Source organism: Pipistrellus kuhlii, unplaced genomic scaffold (assembly GCF_014108245.1).
Source record: "Pipistrellus kuhlii isolate mPipKuh1 unplaced genomic scaffold, mPipKuh1.p scaffold_m20_p_3, whole genome shotgun sequence".
Classification (NCBI taxonomy): Eukaryota; Metazoa; Chordata; class Mammalia; order Chiroptera; family Vespertilionidae; genus Pipistrellus; species Pipistrellus kuhlii.
In genome coordinates, this window is record NW_023425529.1 from 171768011 (window position 1) to 171784784 (window position 16774).

At 40.8% G+C, this 16774-nt stretch overlaps 1 protein-coding gene across 12 annotated transcripts in view; it reads right to left on the reverse strand.

Moving 5' to 3' along the window:
• Positions 1-16774, reverse strand: part of NRG1 (neuregulin 1) — a 955286-nt gene that overhangs the window by 188413 nt on the left and 750099 nt on the right. Inside the window, exon 1 of one of the 12 annotated variants that reach the window (XM_036458256.1) lies at positions 12026-12650. The exons of 9 other annotated variants lie outside the window; for them this stretch is intronic. In XM_036458256.1, coding sequence (XP_036314149.1) covers positions 12026-12128 — 103 coding nt within the window. In that variant the 5' untranslated portion in view covers positions 12129-12650. Of the gene's footprint in view, positions 1-12025; positions 12651-16774 lie in introns of those variants that run through there. 2 more of the 12 variants (XM_036458258.1, XM_036458255.2) reach the window with 2 other exon arrangements.

The following is a 16774-nucleotide window of genomic DNA, read 5'->3' on the forward strand; positions in this document are numbered from 1 at the left end:
AAGTGACAAAAAGAGCCCCCAGATCTGTGACAGCTGTCTCTCTCTGGAATTTTGTGGTGTCAGAGGTAGCGGGGCCTTGACATTTTACCCAAGAGGTATGTCTAGATGTCTAGATGTCTAGATTCAGGTCCCCAGAAGTCAGCTGCCACTACACATCTGGCCACAGGGAGTGTTAGCCCCCCGACGGGCGTGCTCAGGGCAAACCAGGGAGCTGGCTGTGTCCTGCCTTCTCATGTGATTTCAGGAGATGAGATGAAGTATGCCTCCCTTCAGTGGAGGGGGCAAGGAATCCGCATTGAAACGTGTCTTTACCCTGGAGAGTGTGACTAGTCACCAAATTCAGATGCGGGGCTTTCACTAAGCTTTTTAAGTTTAAGGAATATCCATTCTGTACTCAGGAGCAGACTGTAAGTGGTGACATTTGCCCCCTGGGCAGGGTCCAATCTAGAGGAACCAGTTGGTAGAAAAAGTCTCATGTAGATCTGTTCTGAGAGGACAATGAACCCGCAGAGATCTTGGTCTATACTCTCCGTTCTGTCCCTGTCGTTTCTGTGAATTCCTGGGAAAAGGTAATAAATGACCTGTCTCACCTGCCTTTCTGAAGTGGACCGTAGTCCTGTTTGAAAGGGTGTAATAATATACACAACATTTAAAACTCTAATGGTACCTTCCAAGAATCAACTATAAAAAATAACTAGCTGACAGACATTTTTCTTTTCTGTCAGGTGAAGGACAACTGAAAAGACACACTACAATCAACATGAAAAAAATAAAAAAACAAAAAAACAATCCTTAAGACAGAAGTCCCCATTTCCATTCAATTCAATATATGGAAAATTATGTATTTCTATTGCTATTCAACTCAGTATTCAAATAATTGGTTTTCTCTAGACAAACCCACCAGGTTATTTTCATCATTTCTGCATGTATAACTCTTTCCCAAAATGGAAAATGTATAAGCAGTTCCCTCCCCAGGCCCTAGGGAAGATGCCAAGTATACAACAAGGTAACCTCATTGAAACAAATTATAACCACAATCTATTTTCTGTATTTGAACTAATTTTTCTGGGGGCAATATAGTAGCCTTCAGTATTTTTCTCAGAAATATATGACACAAATTTTCAGTAGTACTATTTTAACTGTTCCATATCATGGATTCAAGTCAACCATATCATGGGTTCAAGACAAGCTTCCCTTTTTTATTTATTTGAAAATGATTTAAATGGAGAATGTAAGGAATATTACAGGTTTAAATAATGAAATATTGGGTTTAACACAAATACCGCCAGTCTGTTGGCACAGAAGAGAGAATAAACCAAAATAATATAAAAGCATATTTGACACACATACACAAAATAATGTCTGCTTAATATGCAAATGAAAAATTGTGTTAAACAATGAATTGACTATATTTCACCACAAAATTGGAGCATGCTCCAATAAAATCAATCATACTCTACCATAATCTATTTTTGTAGTTCAGGAAATAAAATAGTAAACAAAAGTAAAAAACAAATGATTCTCATCCATTTATTCTATAAATATCTACTAGGTGTTAGGTGCAATATCCCCTTGACCATTAAGACATGGAGATATAGGATAGAAAATTTATGTCTAAAAAACTAATTGTCACATATTTTGAAAAATTAAGTGTGTGTGTATGCATATATATCTGTGTTATTTAAAATAAAACTGGACATAATCTGTTATTGTGCCAACCTGTTAACACATCATCACAAGGTTCCCCCCTTCTCCAAAAATGAGTATATCTATAGGTTCAAGCTAAACTTCAGGTTAAAAATTTCCAGCTGATCTCCTCATTAATGTGCTATATATTTGGCATCTAAAACTCACCAGTGATCTAAAGCCGTTAGTCTATTCCAAATAAGTATCTGATACGCATTCTCAGCAACATCATAATTATTTACAAAGAACCGCTGTGTATAAGACCATGCGAAAAATGGTATAGTGTTGATCAAGTTATCTTCTGAAACACTAAAATTCAGACAACAGACAACATTGATGCAGACATACATAGCAAGAAGATGTCATTAGATGAACAGGATGAGCAAAGACCGAAAAATGTTAGAGAGTATTAATATTTAAGTCCATGAAATTGATCATCTATTCCCCACCCTGTACACAGCACAATAAAAACACGACTCCTTATAATGACCACATGAACTACATAGTATTATTTTGCACAGTGTATGCATGCATGTGGAAACTGAGGTGTGAAGAGTTTTAGTCACTGTCAGAATGGGAGATGGTGAGGCATGTCATCAGAGGACAGAACCAGAGCTTCTCAATCTCTGCTGTGATCTAATGAAAAACAGCAGCTCCCAATGTTGGAACAAACGCAACAGTCCCTAAGCCAGGCCACTGCCTTTCAATTGTCCCAGAAACCTCAATGCAGTGCTGCTGTGATGGCCAGTATTATACCGTATTCTAGTACAAGAAGTCTAATTTGGCCAGCTAGTTCAGAAAGAACAGAGCTGGTTTTTCTTCTTAGTGACAACACTGAAAAAAGGAACTTTTATTTTTAAGGTGAACAGGCCAGATTTGGGAAGAAGGCAAAATACTGTTCAGTTCTAGAATGATGACAAAAGTTGGCTATTGCTGGTTTGGAAAAGGTTGGACCAAAAGTGTCAGGGATGAGCCCATCCCCAGGAGCGCAGAATCCAAGTATGTCCTTTGTTAGGAAGATCTTGTTTCATTCTATCCCCTGTAAAATACCTAGATGCATATTCAAATGTTATCCACACTTTGTACTTCCTTCACTCCAGAAGGTTTGGAGAGAAATAAAAATAAGCTCTTCAGCATAGATATAAGACAAACTTAGAATCATCAGGATGATGATTTCAAAAGTTCACTTGGGTTTACCGGTCAACCTTAACTGAGGTCACAAATGGATATGACGATGGCCTCCATTCAAAAAAGTCTTCCTACTGCATACTCATATATTATATGAATACATTAAACAAACATAAAGTAATTCTTTCATTGAAACATCTATAGCCCTTAACGTAGTATACACTGGTAAGTGGAAAGTAAACTCTCCAAGGCTGGGGCAAGTGGTGGGAGAGAAGACAAAGGGACGGTCCACACAAAAAAAATTGTTTTCATATGCTAACATGTCAAGCAGAATTCAAGTGTTCGCACACTCTAGGCACAAGATCCACAACATTTATTGATCATAAACCAACTCATGCTCAACATAATTCAAATGTTGACATAGAGGCACACATGTTCACATGGTAGGCTCAGTGTAGGCACTGTAGTGTGTTGTGTCTAAAAAGAGCTCCCTTATCCTACATCAACTAGTCTCAGAGCAAGTTACAACCCTAACTGCCCTCTCATATACAGAAAGTCCAAGAAATAAGATGAGGGGTGGGGAGAAGAGACAGAAGAGACACATTCAGGAACAATTAGAAACTTTAAGTCCTGATGAAGTTAAGAATGGAAAAGAAGACTCAATTCACAGAATACCTACTTTTAAACTTTAAATACAATAGAAACATGTGTTTATCTCAATTTTTTAAAAAAGCTCTCTTATTAGCATTAGTTTTCTTTTAAATACCTGTTGACTACCTCCTTCATTTTTTCTTTTTGATTTTTGAATGCATTTCGTATCAGCTCACATGTGTGGTCTCCTATTACTATATACAAATGAAAATTCCTAATAAATAACATACTAAATAATTAAGATCCAAACAAATAAGTTGTAAAACAGTAGGACTTTAAGAGAGAACATTTTAATGCATAATTAATATTCAAATTTTGCCTTGTATTAAGTGAAATTATATATTTTTTTAAAAACATAAAATGTAGGAATTTCAACTTTCAATTTTGGAGTATTTATATACAGACATTCAGTATTCCAAACATTTCACTATATTTATAAATGTTTTTGTTCAAAAAATCATTCTAAATTGAAATTAAGACATATCCTTTTAAAGATTTTAGATTCATTATGGAATAAAGACTACCATGCCATTTGTCTCCACAATTGTGAGATTATATGCAATAAACAGATGAGTTATAATCACAAGCACAAATCTACATGCTTTAAAAAAAAAACTGGCCTTATCTATATTTAACCTTATTTATAAAGTAATATAGACCACTCAAAATGAGATGCATTTTCACTTGACAATAAAATTCACACTTACTAAAACTACTATTATAGAAAAAACTGAGTTGATGTAGTGCTGTGAAACAGACAAATTTTTTTCTAAGTATCCATGCATAAAATAAAGCTAGGATTACTAACCAACCACCAATATTTCCTACTCAAATCTCTGTAATCTCTGTAGAAATATGGTGGATAAGATAAAGCATGATAACAGGTTGCTAATATGTCCAATAAAAATAAAAAATTACTTATTGTGATATAAATGTACAACTCTCTCTCTAAGGGAAAATGTTCATTGCCCTGGCTCTCTAACTTTATGTGGAATTCATTTTATATGGATATCATATGACCTGACCTATTTATTGGAAAAAAATGCCACTTGCTCAATGATTTCCTAGCTCACTTTCATTTTCTATAGTATTAACTTCATTTAACTACCAACATTTATAAGAATGTTTTTAACTTGTCATTATTATATTAGTTAATAGAACATGCAAAGCATAGAGCTCAGATATTAAACTATATGACACGAACACTATTCAGTCCTGTATGACCCCCAAATTTGACTATTTCATATGGTTTAACATAATAAAACATTCCCTAACTCTCACATCACTGAAACGGAAACTCAACAGCTGCCCTGAGGAGCCAGCTGCCTGCCTCCTGAAGCTGTGAAAGGAAGGGCTTGGGAGACCGTGGCTGAGCAAAGGCCACAGACCTCCCATCAGGGATGCCTTTCTGGGACCAAACAATGTGAACAACATTATGCTTTGAAAAGAAAAGAGGAGTCATGTCATGGGAGTAACTCACACTGAAGATGACAGGAACAGGTGGAATAAATAATGAGCAAATAATAAGGGACTACATGACAGTGTTACCATATGAGCCCAAGACCCAAAAGAACTAGTCATTCAAAACCAGTTTCAAAAATGTGTAATTCCATCAAAGTAGGGTTTTTAAAGCATGCTACCCAGGGGTTGAGGATGCAGAATGAAGAAATGAGAACAAACGTGTCCGTAAAGACCCTTTGTTCCATGTTCATGCTTGCCCAGATGATGTAGCCACGCCAGGGGGAAACTTAAAGGTGACTACATCTCTCTGTGGGTTCTGCCTGAACGTATTCAGAAGGCACTGCTACTCTAAGAGGCAACGGAGAGGTGCTCGGTTCTCTGGGGAAAAGGTGCTGGTTACAATGAATCTCTCAGATGTCCCCTAGCAAGCTGACCCCTGCACCATCCTCATCGGGATGATGTTTCAGAAGATGGATACAGAATTCTTCAGGAATTCAGGCTAATTGTTCAAGGTGGAAAACAAACCCCTGTGGAAGCATCTAACTCATGAAATCTGGACACTCTTCTTTCCCAAAGGTTGCCAGATTATCGAAGTCCCTTAAGAATAGAAGAAGGAGACATTCTTTGGGGAATAGCAGTGTGATGCTCTTGGAGCACCCTCTGGAGGCCAGAGCAAGGTGACACTGGGAAGAGGAAGAAAGAAATCTGATCATCTCCGGCCTTCCAGAGAATGAACTCCAGGGATCTCACTTGAGTTGGACTCAGAAATACACTTGTTCAATCTTAATCGAGGTAGCATAAGAAACATGCATAATTGATGTATAGTTTAAAAAAAGCAAAGTAAATCCAAGGTGTGACAAAATTCTTAAGTAATTATTTCTAAATTTAAAAAAGAAGACATGTACTGATCAGTGCTATTTTCAGCCTACATTCTGAATTGTGGGGAGAATTTATTGCAGAGGCATCTTTTAGAAGTTAAAGGAAAGGTATGTGGAAACGATATTTTCATGAACAGCATCATATAAGTAAAGAAAATTATACAGGATATTTTTAATTGTCAACGTTTTCAAGTAGTCAGCCTTGTTTATTAAGGCTGAGAATAAATTAAGCTGTATATTTTTTCTAACACCTTACTTTTTCTAAAGCAACAAACACTGACATCTATTGGCATTTTGGTAGCTTTCCTTTTTTTTTTTTTTTTAATCTATTAAGACTCGTGCAAAGACAGACACATGCAGACATGTGTAGGATTAGGGTGAATCCAAAACATCACTTATTTCTTCGGGGAAATTTCATTTTATGTACCTAAAAACACATTTAATATTTTTAAAATCTGTGTCTTAAGCTAATACTATCTGATTTAATTTTTTGTATTTTCTGCTTGTCAAGAGGAGAGCTCTAGGATTAGCTAAACTATTAAAAGTCCATAATTTACTCTTTTTTTTATATGTGTATTTTTTATTTTTCAATTAAAGTTGAGATTTTATATTATTTTATATGTTTTGGGTGTGAATCATAGTGGTTAGACATTGATTCCCCTGACAAATATAGTACCTACTTATTTACTTATTTGAGCAAATAAAATCACCAAAATACCGACACTTGGTTTGTTTCTTCTGTTATAATAGAACACCATGAACTCTCAGTACTGTTAGAAAAGTCAAATTTAACATGTTAATTAGAGAATGATAATAAAACACGGATTAGGTAAGAATTACACTCCCAGAACTTTAAACACTACATATAGCTCTTCTAGTGAGGAGGGGGAGGAAAGAAAAGAGGATGAAATGTGGATTTATTATATTCATTATTTTGGTTATATTTAGAAACACCTGCATTCAATTCTATGAACCTCACTGGCAATATATAGTTACACTTGATAAAAAGATAGCAAAGGGCATGTTAATACACACTTTCCTTTTCAAATTGCTGCAATTTGTACTAGTCCCAAAAGAGATCATGCATATTCTATATAATAATGTGAGGGTTAAGCATCAACTCTTCAGTATTGCCAGAAAAGGAGTCATGTTTCAAACTCTTCTCATAGCTTGAAACCTCAACATTTTTTTCTGCCAGAGATAAAATTATGTTGCACCTCACTCTACTTTCAATATTTAGACTGAATTCGGGACTGTTTTTATTACACATACATGCACTTCTGGTATTTGACATACTTATCCACTTTTCTCTACATTTACAGGTAGTAGATATTAATATTTATACTTACTCTCATCTAGAGTGAGCTTTGGATTATTTTTTACCATAAAAGGTAGATTTTGAAAATTATATCGAATATCTGTGCAAAGACACGGACAATTTGTTTCTAAAATAACTTTATAAACAGAGCTAACATTTATTGGGCACTTATTACATGGCTGGCAATGTCAGAATGCTTCTATAGATCATCTTGCTGAAGACTCATAATAACTTCATGATAATAATACTATTATCCCAATTTTACATAAAAGGAAACTCAGGCACAGAAAGATTAAGCAGCTTTTTCATGACTACCCAGATAAGGAACAGCACAAGTAGGATTTAAACTCAGGCAATCCGGCGTCAGAGCTAACTACTAGGAATCCTCTTCTTGCTGCTTAATAGTGAGGCATTTTCCTTCCAAAAGGACAGGTGAGTAAACACATAAAGCACCTGTTATATTGCCTGGAACATGGTAAAATATTGATAAATGGTAGCCCCCTTGTTAAAAAACATAACTGTCCAACCAAGTGCCTGGCAATTAGGTGGTTTCTGTTCTCACATTGGCTCAATGTTTTCTGATTATATATATATATATATTTTTCCCCTCCCCATTCTCCTGTCAATATCATGTTATCACTTTGCAAGTATGAGAATAATACCAAATTTCTCCCTCTCTTCCTGTTTCAAAATAATTCTTCAAAATAAATCCCACTTCATTCTGTAAATACTACTTACTGTTTTTAAGAATTACATAAGGTAAGTGGCTACAAATAACCAGGTTGAAACAGATCACTGGACATTCCTCCAGCTCTGTAAACACACGCTGCCCTGTTGGTGACAGGACACTTCATATCCAAGAATGTTTACAAGCACTTCAGCCTGAGGAGCCGCTCAGTTAACAAAACAGGTGGGTGATGTCATCTGGGGGCCCAGGGCCCTGCTTCTACTCATTGGGGATACCAAGTTGCTTGAATTTTCCACCACTTGTCCTCACAAATGCCTCTTCTGTCAGCAGGGAAGGGAGACCCAATAGTTCTAGAAAAGGGCTAGGCTTGTTAATACGTTTGTCCCAGGCCATTTAAGAGAGCGCGAAAACAAAAAAGAATCCTTGACAATGTTTCAATGAAAGAAAAACACATCAGCCAACCGATTCAAAGGGAAGGATAGAGACAATACTGAAAAGAAGAAAAAACACACAACTTTTGGTTTTGTAATTCAGGCCTCAATAAGAAAGGTTTGTTGAGCTGAATCAATCGGAAGAGCCTGGGACATGGGAGGTCTGGCATCTAGGCGGCCCTGGATATCACAGGGCCCCTGGTTCATGGATCCAAGTTGCCAAGCCCAGAATGATGCTGAAGTTGCTTATTTTGAGAAAAGAAGAGGAATTAATGGCTCCAAGGGCTTGGGAACTATAAGAGCCATTATTATGGAATAGACAATTCTGTTGTTGAATATCTGCAGCCCTTACAGTGTGTAATTTAATATTCAGTTAATGTTATAAAAATTATATAAAAACTAGAGGCCCGGTGCACAGAATTTGTGCACTATTAGAGTCCTTAGGCCTCGCCAGCGATCAGGCCCAATTGGGGCCTTCTGGCTGCTGGCCAGGGCCTCCCAGCTGCTTGCTACTGTCCTAGACCTTTCTTTATTCTGCACCACCCCCCTGGAGGCCAGCACACATCATAGAGAGTGATTGGTCTCCCAGTCAAACTCCCATAGGGACAATTTGCATATTAAGCTTTTATATATATAGATGTGGGTGCTATGAAACATAGCCATATATATCTATTACATATCAGTCACACATGGTGCATGTAAGTTAAAAAGCCTTTTTCTCCTGAAGATTTCCCTCCAATAGATGTGTTTATACCTCTGCCTGTGATACAGCACACAGCAGAGTGGGGCTGAGAAGCTGAGTTCTCTCAGCATTATATCCCCCACCCACCCACCCATCCCTAAATGTTGTGAGGTACTCTTATAGCATCCAAAGAAAGGCCTGGCTATTGCATGTGTATCATGACACAAGTTTCAGTGGCTGTTTTTAGAAAGGGTTGAAATTTGGGATTGAAGGGCACTAGGACGGGAGCCATTTGAGGGGTAGTGTCCTCCTAAGTCCTAATTTGGGCCAACCAGAGGCAATGCTATCGTTAGGGCATCTAAAAGCCCTTCCTTTGAGGATGCCTGAGACTAAAGTGTGAAAAGAAAGGTTGAAAAAAAGTGTGTGTGTTTTCCCCATAAACCAAAATGGCTATCAGTTATTCATACTCCTAAAATTAGGAAAGGTACACTGGTATCTACCATTATAAGGAAAATGACAAGAAGGAAAGAGACTCTGATTTCAAAGCAACACTATTTAATACCCTGTGCTTTTAGATAATTGCTACCATGTTTTCCTGAAAATAAGACATCCTCCGAAAACAAGACCTAGCGCAACTTTGGGAGAAAAAAATTAATATAAGACACTGTCTTATTTTTGGAGAAACAGGGTAGTTTCAAGTTGACCTCTTTTTGCATCAAGGAATAAATATTCGCATCGAAGAATGCAATGCCATTTATTCTATTTATATGGCTTAACAAGCATAAACCGCCCTGGATGGGGTAAAAGCTTCCTCTCCATAGAAAACCACTACCTGATGGGAAGAGAAACCAATATACTAAAAACTAATCTAGAGACAAGTTCACCCCGATTTTTTTTTTTTTTTTCAGTAAGATAGTAGAGAAAACTTCATTGAAAGAGAATGCCAATCCATCTAGTTTAGTGGGAATCATAGTTGTGGTGCTGGAGAGCAGAGCAAGAGCCACCAAGGAAGCTCTTAAACCCATGTCAAAGAGAGAATGGCAGGTAGATTAGATGTGCAGGGCACAGAAACACCTGCTTGCTCTTAAGTCTCTCCTCCCACGGAACTATCTTCTTATCCGCAATGCCTGTGTTCAGGCAATGCCGCTATGAACCCTGCACAAAACACTAGCCTGCTACTTGAAAAGGATGTTCCTTTAAAACATTGCCCCATCCTTAATTCTTCAGACCACCTACAGGGGACCACAGAAACTTCTGAAAGCATAGACAGAGGACACCTAAAGGGCCCTACCAAAAAAAAAAACAAAAAAACCCTTTACAACAGTTTGAGTTAGGTCTAAGACCTCTGTAATTCTACTATGATGGCCTTTGAAAGAGCAGTAGAGAAAGTCACAGAGACGTTGCTAACCCAGCTCCTCATCCCATACCTTGTTGAATGAAATACTGTATGGTATCTCCAAACATAGGATAAAAGTAAGGAACATTCCAGTACGCCCTTATTACGGCTAATGAAAGGCAATTAAGGTGAATCTGATCAGTAGCGTCTTATTATAGAAGCATGCACAGGAATGGTCAGTAGCCAAACAATTACTTTCTCTGTTCAATTTCGATTTTGCTCAAAACCTGCTTCAGGTCTTTGCCAGCATGCCAGGCTCAGAAATGCTATTGGTGAGGCCAATATGAAGACGAGGCAAATGTTGTTTTCTTCCTGCAAGGAACAGGCAAGTACTTCTGCTTATCTTCTTCAGCCACAGTCTTACCTAGGGCTACTCAATTCATTCTTCAGAAGCATAAAAAGTGTTGGGGGATGTTCTATGTGACTTACGGCAGAAAAAAAAAAATAAAGTAGCCTTTATATGTTCCCCCTTCCTCTTTCTTAAGCATCTTTTTCACTCAATCATTCATAAACAACTATTTATTTGGGAAGCCTCCTCTGTCCAAGACAATATCTAAAGCAGGGGTCTTCAAACTTCTCTCATTATGAGAATCACCTGGTGGAGTTGTTAAAACACAGATTCCCAGATCCCAACTATAAGAAGTGCTATCAGGAATCTGTGTTTTAACACCTCCACCAGGTGATTCTCATAATGAGAGAAGTTTGAAGACCCCTGATCTAAAGCATCAGCTCCTATTAGGGAAATCTTAATTTCCCTAATTAAGAAAGGTGAAACTGTCATTCATGTCCGTGTTGACTATCAAATACAAGATTGGTCTCTAGTAACCCTCATTTCATTCTATGTCATTTCATCCTATTATATCAACAGTAAACAGGTGGGTTCAACAATTCAGGTAAGCTTTTGATTTGGGCATCTCTTGGGACATAAATGGACCATATGTTTCTTTATGCAGGAGGAGTTCCTCGAAACCAGAACTCAGCCGAAAGTTTGAGAACTCATTTGGAACAAACCTGATTCCTGCAACCGGGTTAGATTTTTATCTGCTTTACTGACCTCTAGGAATCCCTCTTAGTTGATGGGAGTTCCAATCCTGCAGGAATGAATCAGGAGGAAGGATCGCACACATCCAAGACCCTACACCTCCAGCCCCTCAGCCCCAAATGCCTACCCTCCACCTCTCCAGCGGCTTCTCTCTCAGCGGGTTCTTCCCAGCCAGGCGGCGCACGACCCGGAGCACCGTTCCCGCTTCTCCCGCTAGAGGGCAGCAGGGGCCCGTGCAAAGCCCTCCGGGCTGGGACACGCGCGCACCAGCCTCCGCTCCTGCCGGCGCTCCGGGTCCGGCTCCCGGGCTCGGCGCGGCTCAGGCGCCGGCAAAGGGGCGCACCTGGGAGCGCTGTCCATCCCGGACCCCCGGAGAGCGCCACCCCGGGCTGCCACCCCGAGCCTCGCGCGCTGGGTGCGGGCGCCCAGGTGGGGCTGGGCACTCAGGTCCCAGGTAAGGGGCGGTGCCAGGGAAGGAGAGAACCGCCCCGCTCGGCGAACGCCCGGGAGCCGGGCCAGGAGCCCCGGGCGCAGGGCGCGGGCGGGCGGGCGAGGGAAACGCAAATGCACCGGAGAAGAAGAGGAGGAGGAGGAAGAAGAGGAAAGAGGAAGAAGAGGAAGAGGAGGAAAGGAGGATCGCGGAGCCCTCGTGCGGCGCACTCACCTGGGCTCGAGCCGCCCTCCGCGGGCGCGGGCTTCTTGCCGCCGGAGCCCCGGTCCTTCTTCTTGCCCTTCCCCTTGCCTCTGCCCTCTCGGCGCTCGGACATCTCGCCGGAAAAGTGCACGCTCTGCGCGGACGGCTGCGGACGGCGAGGATGCGCGACAAGTTTGGTCCGAGGGCTGGAGTCGGGGTTGGGAAAAGTTTGTGCCCCGAGGGGAGAGGGTGACCGGGCTGTGGCGCGGAGCGCGGCTCCTGTCGCCTCGGGGAGCCCCGCGCGCGGCGTGCGGTCCGGCCACCTGGGACCGGCGATCGCGCGGTCGTCCGGTCTCCTGGGCGCTCGGGGCTGCTCCTGTCGCCTGGAAAGTCCGCGGTGCCGCCGGCTGTGGGCTCCTGTCCTGGCCTCTGTCCGGCTCTTGCTTGCAGCCCGGAGGGGGAAAGGTTCACTGTCCAGCCCGCGCTCCCAATGCCCAGGCCACGCCGCCGCTCCGCTGCTGCCCTCCCTCCGCGCGCGCCCGGAGTCCCAACAAGTTTTGGGGAAACTCCTCGCCGGCTCTTTTTCAATTGCCCCACAGCCACCCACCTCCCTCCCGCCCGCAGGTTGGAGGCTGGCGCCTCCTCCTTCGCACCCTCCCCTTCCCCGCGCCCCCTCCCTCTTCCCTACCACACCCCCATCCACCCCGAGGCGCGGACACGCCACCGGGAGGAGCCTGGGCTCGGCATTGCCGGGCGCAGCCCCTTTCCCTCTGCACGGGCCCCGCGGGGCTGGCGGGCGGGCGGGCGGGGGGCGGCCGCGCGCCCCGCGGCTGCAGGGAACTCCCGGCAGGGGGCGCTGCAACCTGCGCGGAGCAGCCGCCGCCGCGGGAAGGGAAAGGCACCGAGCGGCCCTAGGAGAGCTCGCGCTCCTTGCTCTCAGGAGCCAGGCAGCGCCCCGAAGGGTGGATCCGTTCCCTTTTTTTTTTTTTTTTTTTTTTTTTTTTTTTTTTTTTTCAGAGAAATGTTGGAGAGACAAAAGTTTGCAACTCTGACACCTGTCCGCCAAATGAAGGCTCAGGAGCCCCGGGAAGGAGAGAAGTGTTTTGCTCTCTTCCCCGGAGAGGCTGAGGCTCCTGCCTCTCTTGCTTTAGTGAGTTGCACGCACGGAGGCCCAGGATAGCTCCGGGCGGAAGGGAGTTTGCGGGTAAGACAGTCCTGGGCGCGCAGGAAGGGCGCTCAGTAGACCTGAAAGGGGGTCAGATCGCACCTTCTTCTTGGATCTGCTTTGGATGTGTGGGCGCGCGCGCCTGCCCTTTCTTCATGGTTTTAATTAACAACGTGCCTGTTACATCTCATCTTCTGCTTTCCCTAAATTAAATAATAATCACCTGCCCTCTCCAAAGGGGCTGTCCGATGCCATCTCTCACTACAACTTAATTTCAGACGAACTGCGAACCCCTGGTTAAAAGGCGATCCGCAGTTAAAGGTCTGCACTACCTGTGCGCCCCTCAGCTGAGATGAGTGAGCGAGCAGGGAGGGAGAGAGGAGAGCAGCAGGGAGCTCTGTAATTCCTTCAAGCTAGCTTTCTCCGACTCCAGCTTCCTCCAGACTGCAGGGCAAACCCTATTTCCCATCCCTTGTCCTCCCTCTGGTGGAGAATTCCAAAGAGCAAGTGAGATCCAACAAACGTTCGCTGCAGCCAGCTGCAGAGGACAAAAGTTAAAGGCCATAGTGACCTGCACCACAGAATGATCCAGACTCATGTCAAGAGAACATTCTCCTGGCTGTGTCACAGCTGTGATAGAATGCCCAATGTTCATCGACAGGGATAGATGTGGGTGGTGAGCATGAGCAATCCATACATGAAATGAAGGTTTTCCACTTTAATAGTGACTACTTGCTCCTGATTTTCTATTCTGTGGGGTTAAATGCTAACGAAACTGTCACCTACATACAGCCTTCTAGGTATATTTTTGAATTGCCACAATTTAAGTAAAGATGAAATCCGAAGTGCCTCCTTGTATGTGAGAAGGGCGCAAAAACATTCATTTTGAAACTGTCCTAAAATAAGAATAATTGTATTCTCGTGTAATTTGCATTATTATAAGAACCAGGCTGTTTGGGTGGCTTTCATTGTTAAAAGATGTCTGATCAGTATTACCATCATTATTTTTGATAAGGTTTGATATTCAAATGTTTTCTGATAGCCTTTCAACAAAAATATACATTTTACTGAGCTACGAAAAAAAAATACAGCAAAATCAGGGAAAAGAGTATGACTATATCTGAATAGCACTATATATAATATTTCACAAATTCCAGTGTCAAATGGAGCCCAAGGTTGGCTGAAATAACTCTGCTTTCCCAGGAGGGGACACTGCTCAACAAGCAGGAAACAGCAAAATTCAGGAAAGGGGAGTCCTTTTCAGGAGGGTAGTTCATGGCCAGGATGTGAGGCCCTGTAAGGGCTTAATACAAAATAGCCGCATGTTATCAAATAGATCGTTATCATTTAACATTGACAGATATAAAGGGAATCATACTTGGGAGTCTATAAAAAGTTTCAGATTTTACCATAAAGCAGGAAGCCCGGGGTAAACCCCAGAGCTATAGACATACTACAATTCAGTCCCTTTTGTATCTGGATGTTTTACTTCACCAAACAGCCTATTAATACCTACTGCAGTCATTTTTTTTTCAGTAAAGTAAATGGAAAATCCCACAATTTTGTGATAATTTTCCATTGGAACAGACCTATAGTAGTAGATGACAGTTTTCCCAAACCCAGCACAGAGGACGTACAGAAAAGCTTGCTGATATGTGGTACCTTTATAATAAAACATGGTAGCCCCGAAGCAATGTCAGGGTTCCTGTGGAAAAGCCCAGGCCTGGGGAATGAGCGGATAGGAAGAGAAGAAGATGGATATAAGTAGGTATTCAATAATTGTCTCTCCTTGGTTTGATGTGATGGGAAGAAAAGGGGACAAAAAAGCACAATGATAAATGTTGAAGAAACTTTAAAGAACAGTGATGAAGGGGCAGTTGGATGATAAAGTTGCTTCCTGGGACTTTCAGATTCTGGAGTCATATGTTAATTGCCAGTTGTCACTGACTTGTCAGGTAATTGATGGCAAAATCCAAAATTTTTTTTCTATCACTACATTACTTATAAGTCTTTATCCTTTATGTTACCTCATGTTAATTTTTTCAGCAACTTATTTTATTACATTATTTATGACTAGCTAAAAGATTAACCAAATAAAAGTCCATTACTTGGATAGTTAAAATATTTGTGATTTATCAAGAATTTGAGATTGTTCTTATTAAATTATTCATCGCTGTGGTTGGGAAGTGGCAAATTAATTTTCACAAGCTCACCTTGGAAATGATTAGAAGAAGAGATGGAGAAAGGAGGAAAATATTTTTCTTTTTTTTTTTTTTGAAATAAATATATTAACCTTAATTATAAAAGGATGATATATCTTCATGGTATAATTTTATGAATTTTTGAGTACTACTCAACTCTTACAGTGTGTATCATAGAGGGTGTGTAACATATATCAAGCTGTCAACAATCTCAACTCCTGAAAAACAGAGTGGAAATTTACAAATAAGCAATTTGAGAAATAAAGACAAAATGGGTATCTTACATTAAAGGACAGCTTAAAATAAGAGCAGTCATGCGCCATAACATTTTTTGTTGGCTAGGCCTAACTTTTAGATACATCCTCAAAATCTACAAAGTTGACCATTTCTGAACATCTCCAATAAAATTTTATAAAGAAAATGAGAGAACATTATCATGGGAAGATAAATTCCATTTTTGCAAAATACTGTGCACTTTAACAAAAATGATTAATTTACAATTCTGCAATAGATGCTTTTAACTTTTAAAATGTAGTAATTTAAGATAATTAACAGAAAGATTACTTTTTTAAAAACTTTGCAACAAAGTTGACATTAATAAAGATGCACGAAATGCAAGAGAAGATTTCACTCAGCAGAGCCAGTTCCAAACAACCACTAAATGTGCTTGGCTCATTCATTCATTCATTCATTCACCAAGCAGTTATCAAAGTAAGTGTCAGATAGCAGAGAAACCAACAAGCAAGAATCACCCCTATTCTCATGAAGCTAAGTATTATGAGAAAGCTAGGAAAACAAATTAATTATTATACTACAAATGCAATGCAGAGACAGATAAGTTTTCCAGGGCCCGAAGCTCATAACATTTGGGAGATGTTCTTAAAGGAAAAGAACACAAAATTAAAAGTGCAAATTTGAGTCAAAGAACATTAAAGGGGGTCCTTGGATGGGGAGGGGGGGGGGCGCTGAAGAGTAGGCTTCATAGCTTCACTGTAAATTCACCTCTAGTGGTTCGAAGCAAATTCCACCATCTGCACAATTAGAGTCATGATAAAGCACAATTCTACACTATCTTACAGATTAGATAATACTATCACTACAAATAGACATTAACAAGCAATACAAAAAATACACACAAAACTGAAACAAGCAAAGAGTATCTATCATGTGAGGAAAATGAGATGCATTTGAGCCTTAAGAATTCACAGATTGGCAATTGTTCTTTATGTTCAGACTCTCAGAACCAGCATGCAAGATGACTTTGTTCAACAAAGGGCTTCTGACCAACAATATGCTCTAGCAAAACTGGAAATGGTGTCCTCCATTACACTTGGCAAATATTTAACAGAATTACTAATTAACCATATTCTGTCTGCTAGGAAGTCAGTTTGAGAACAAAATTGTGAGTTTAGA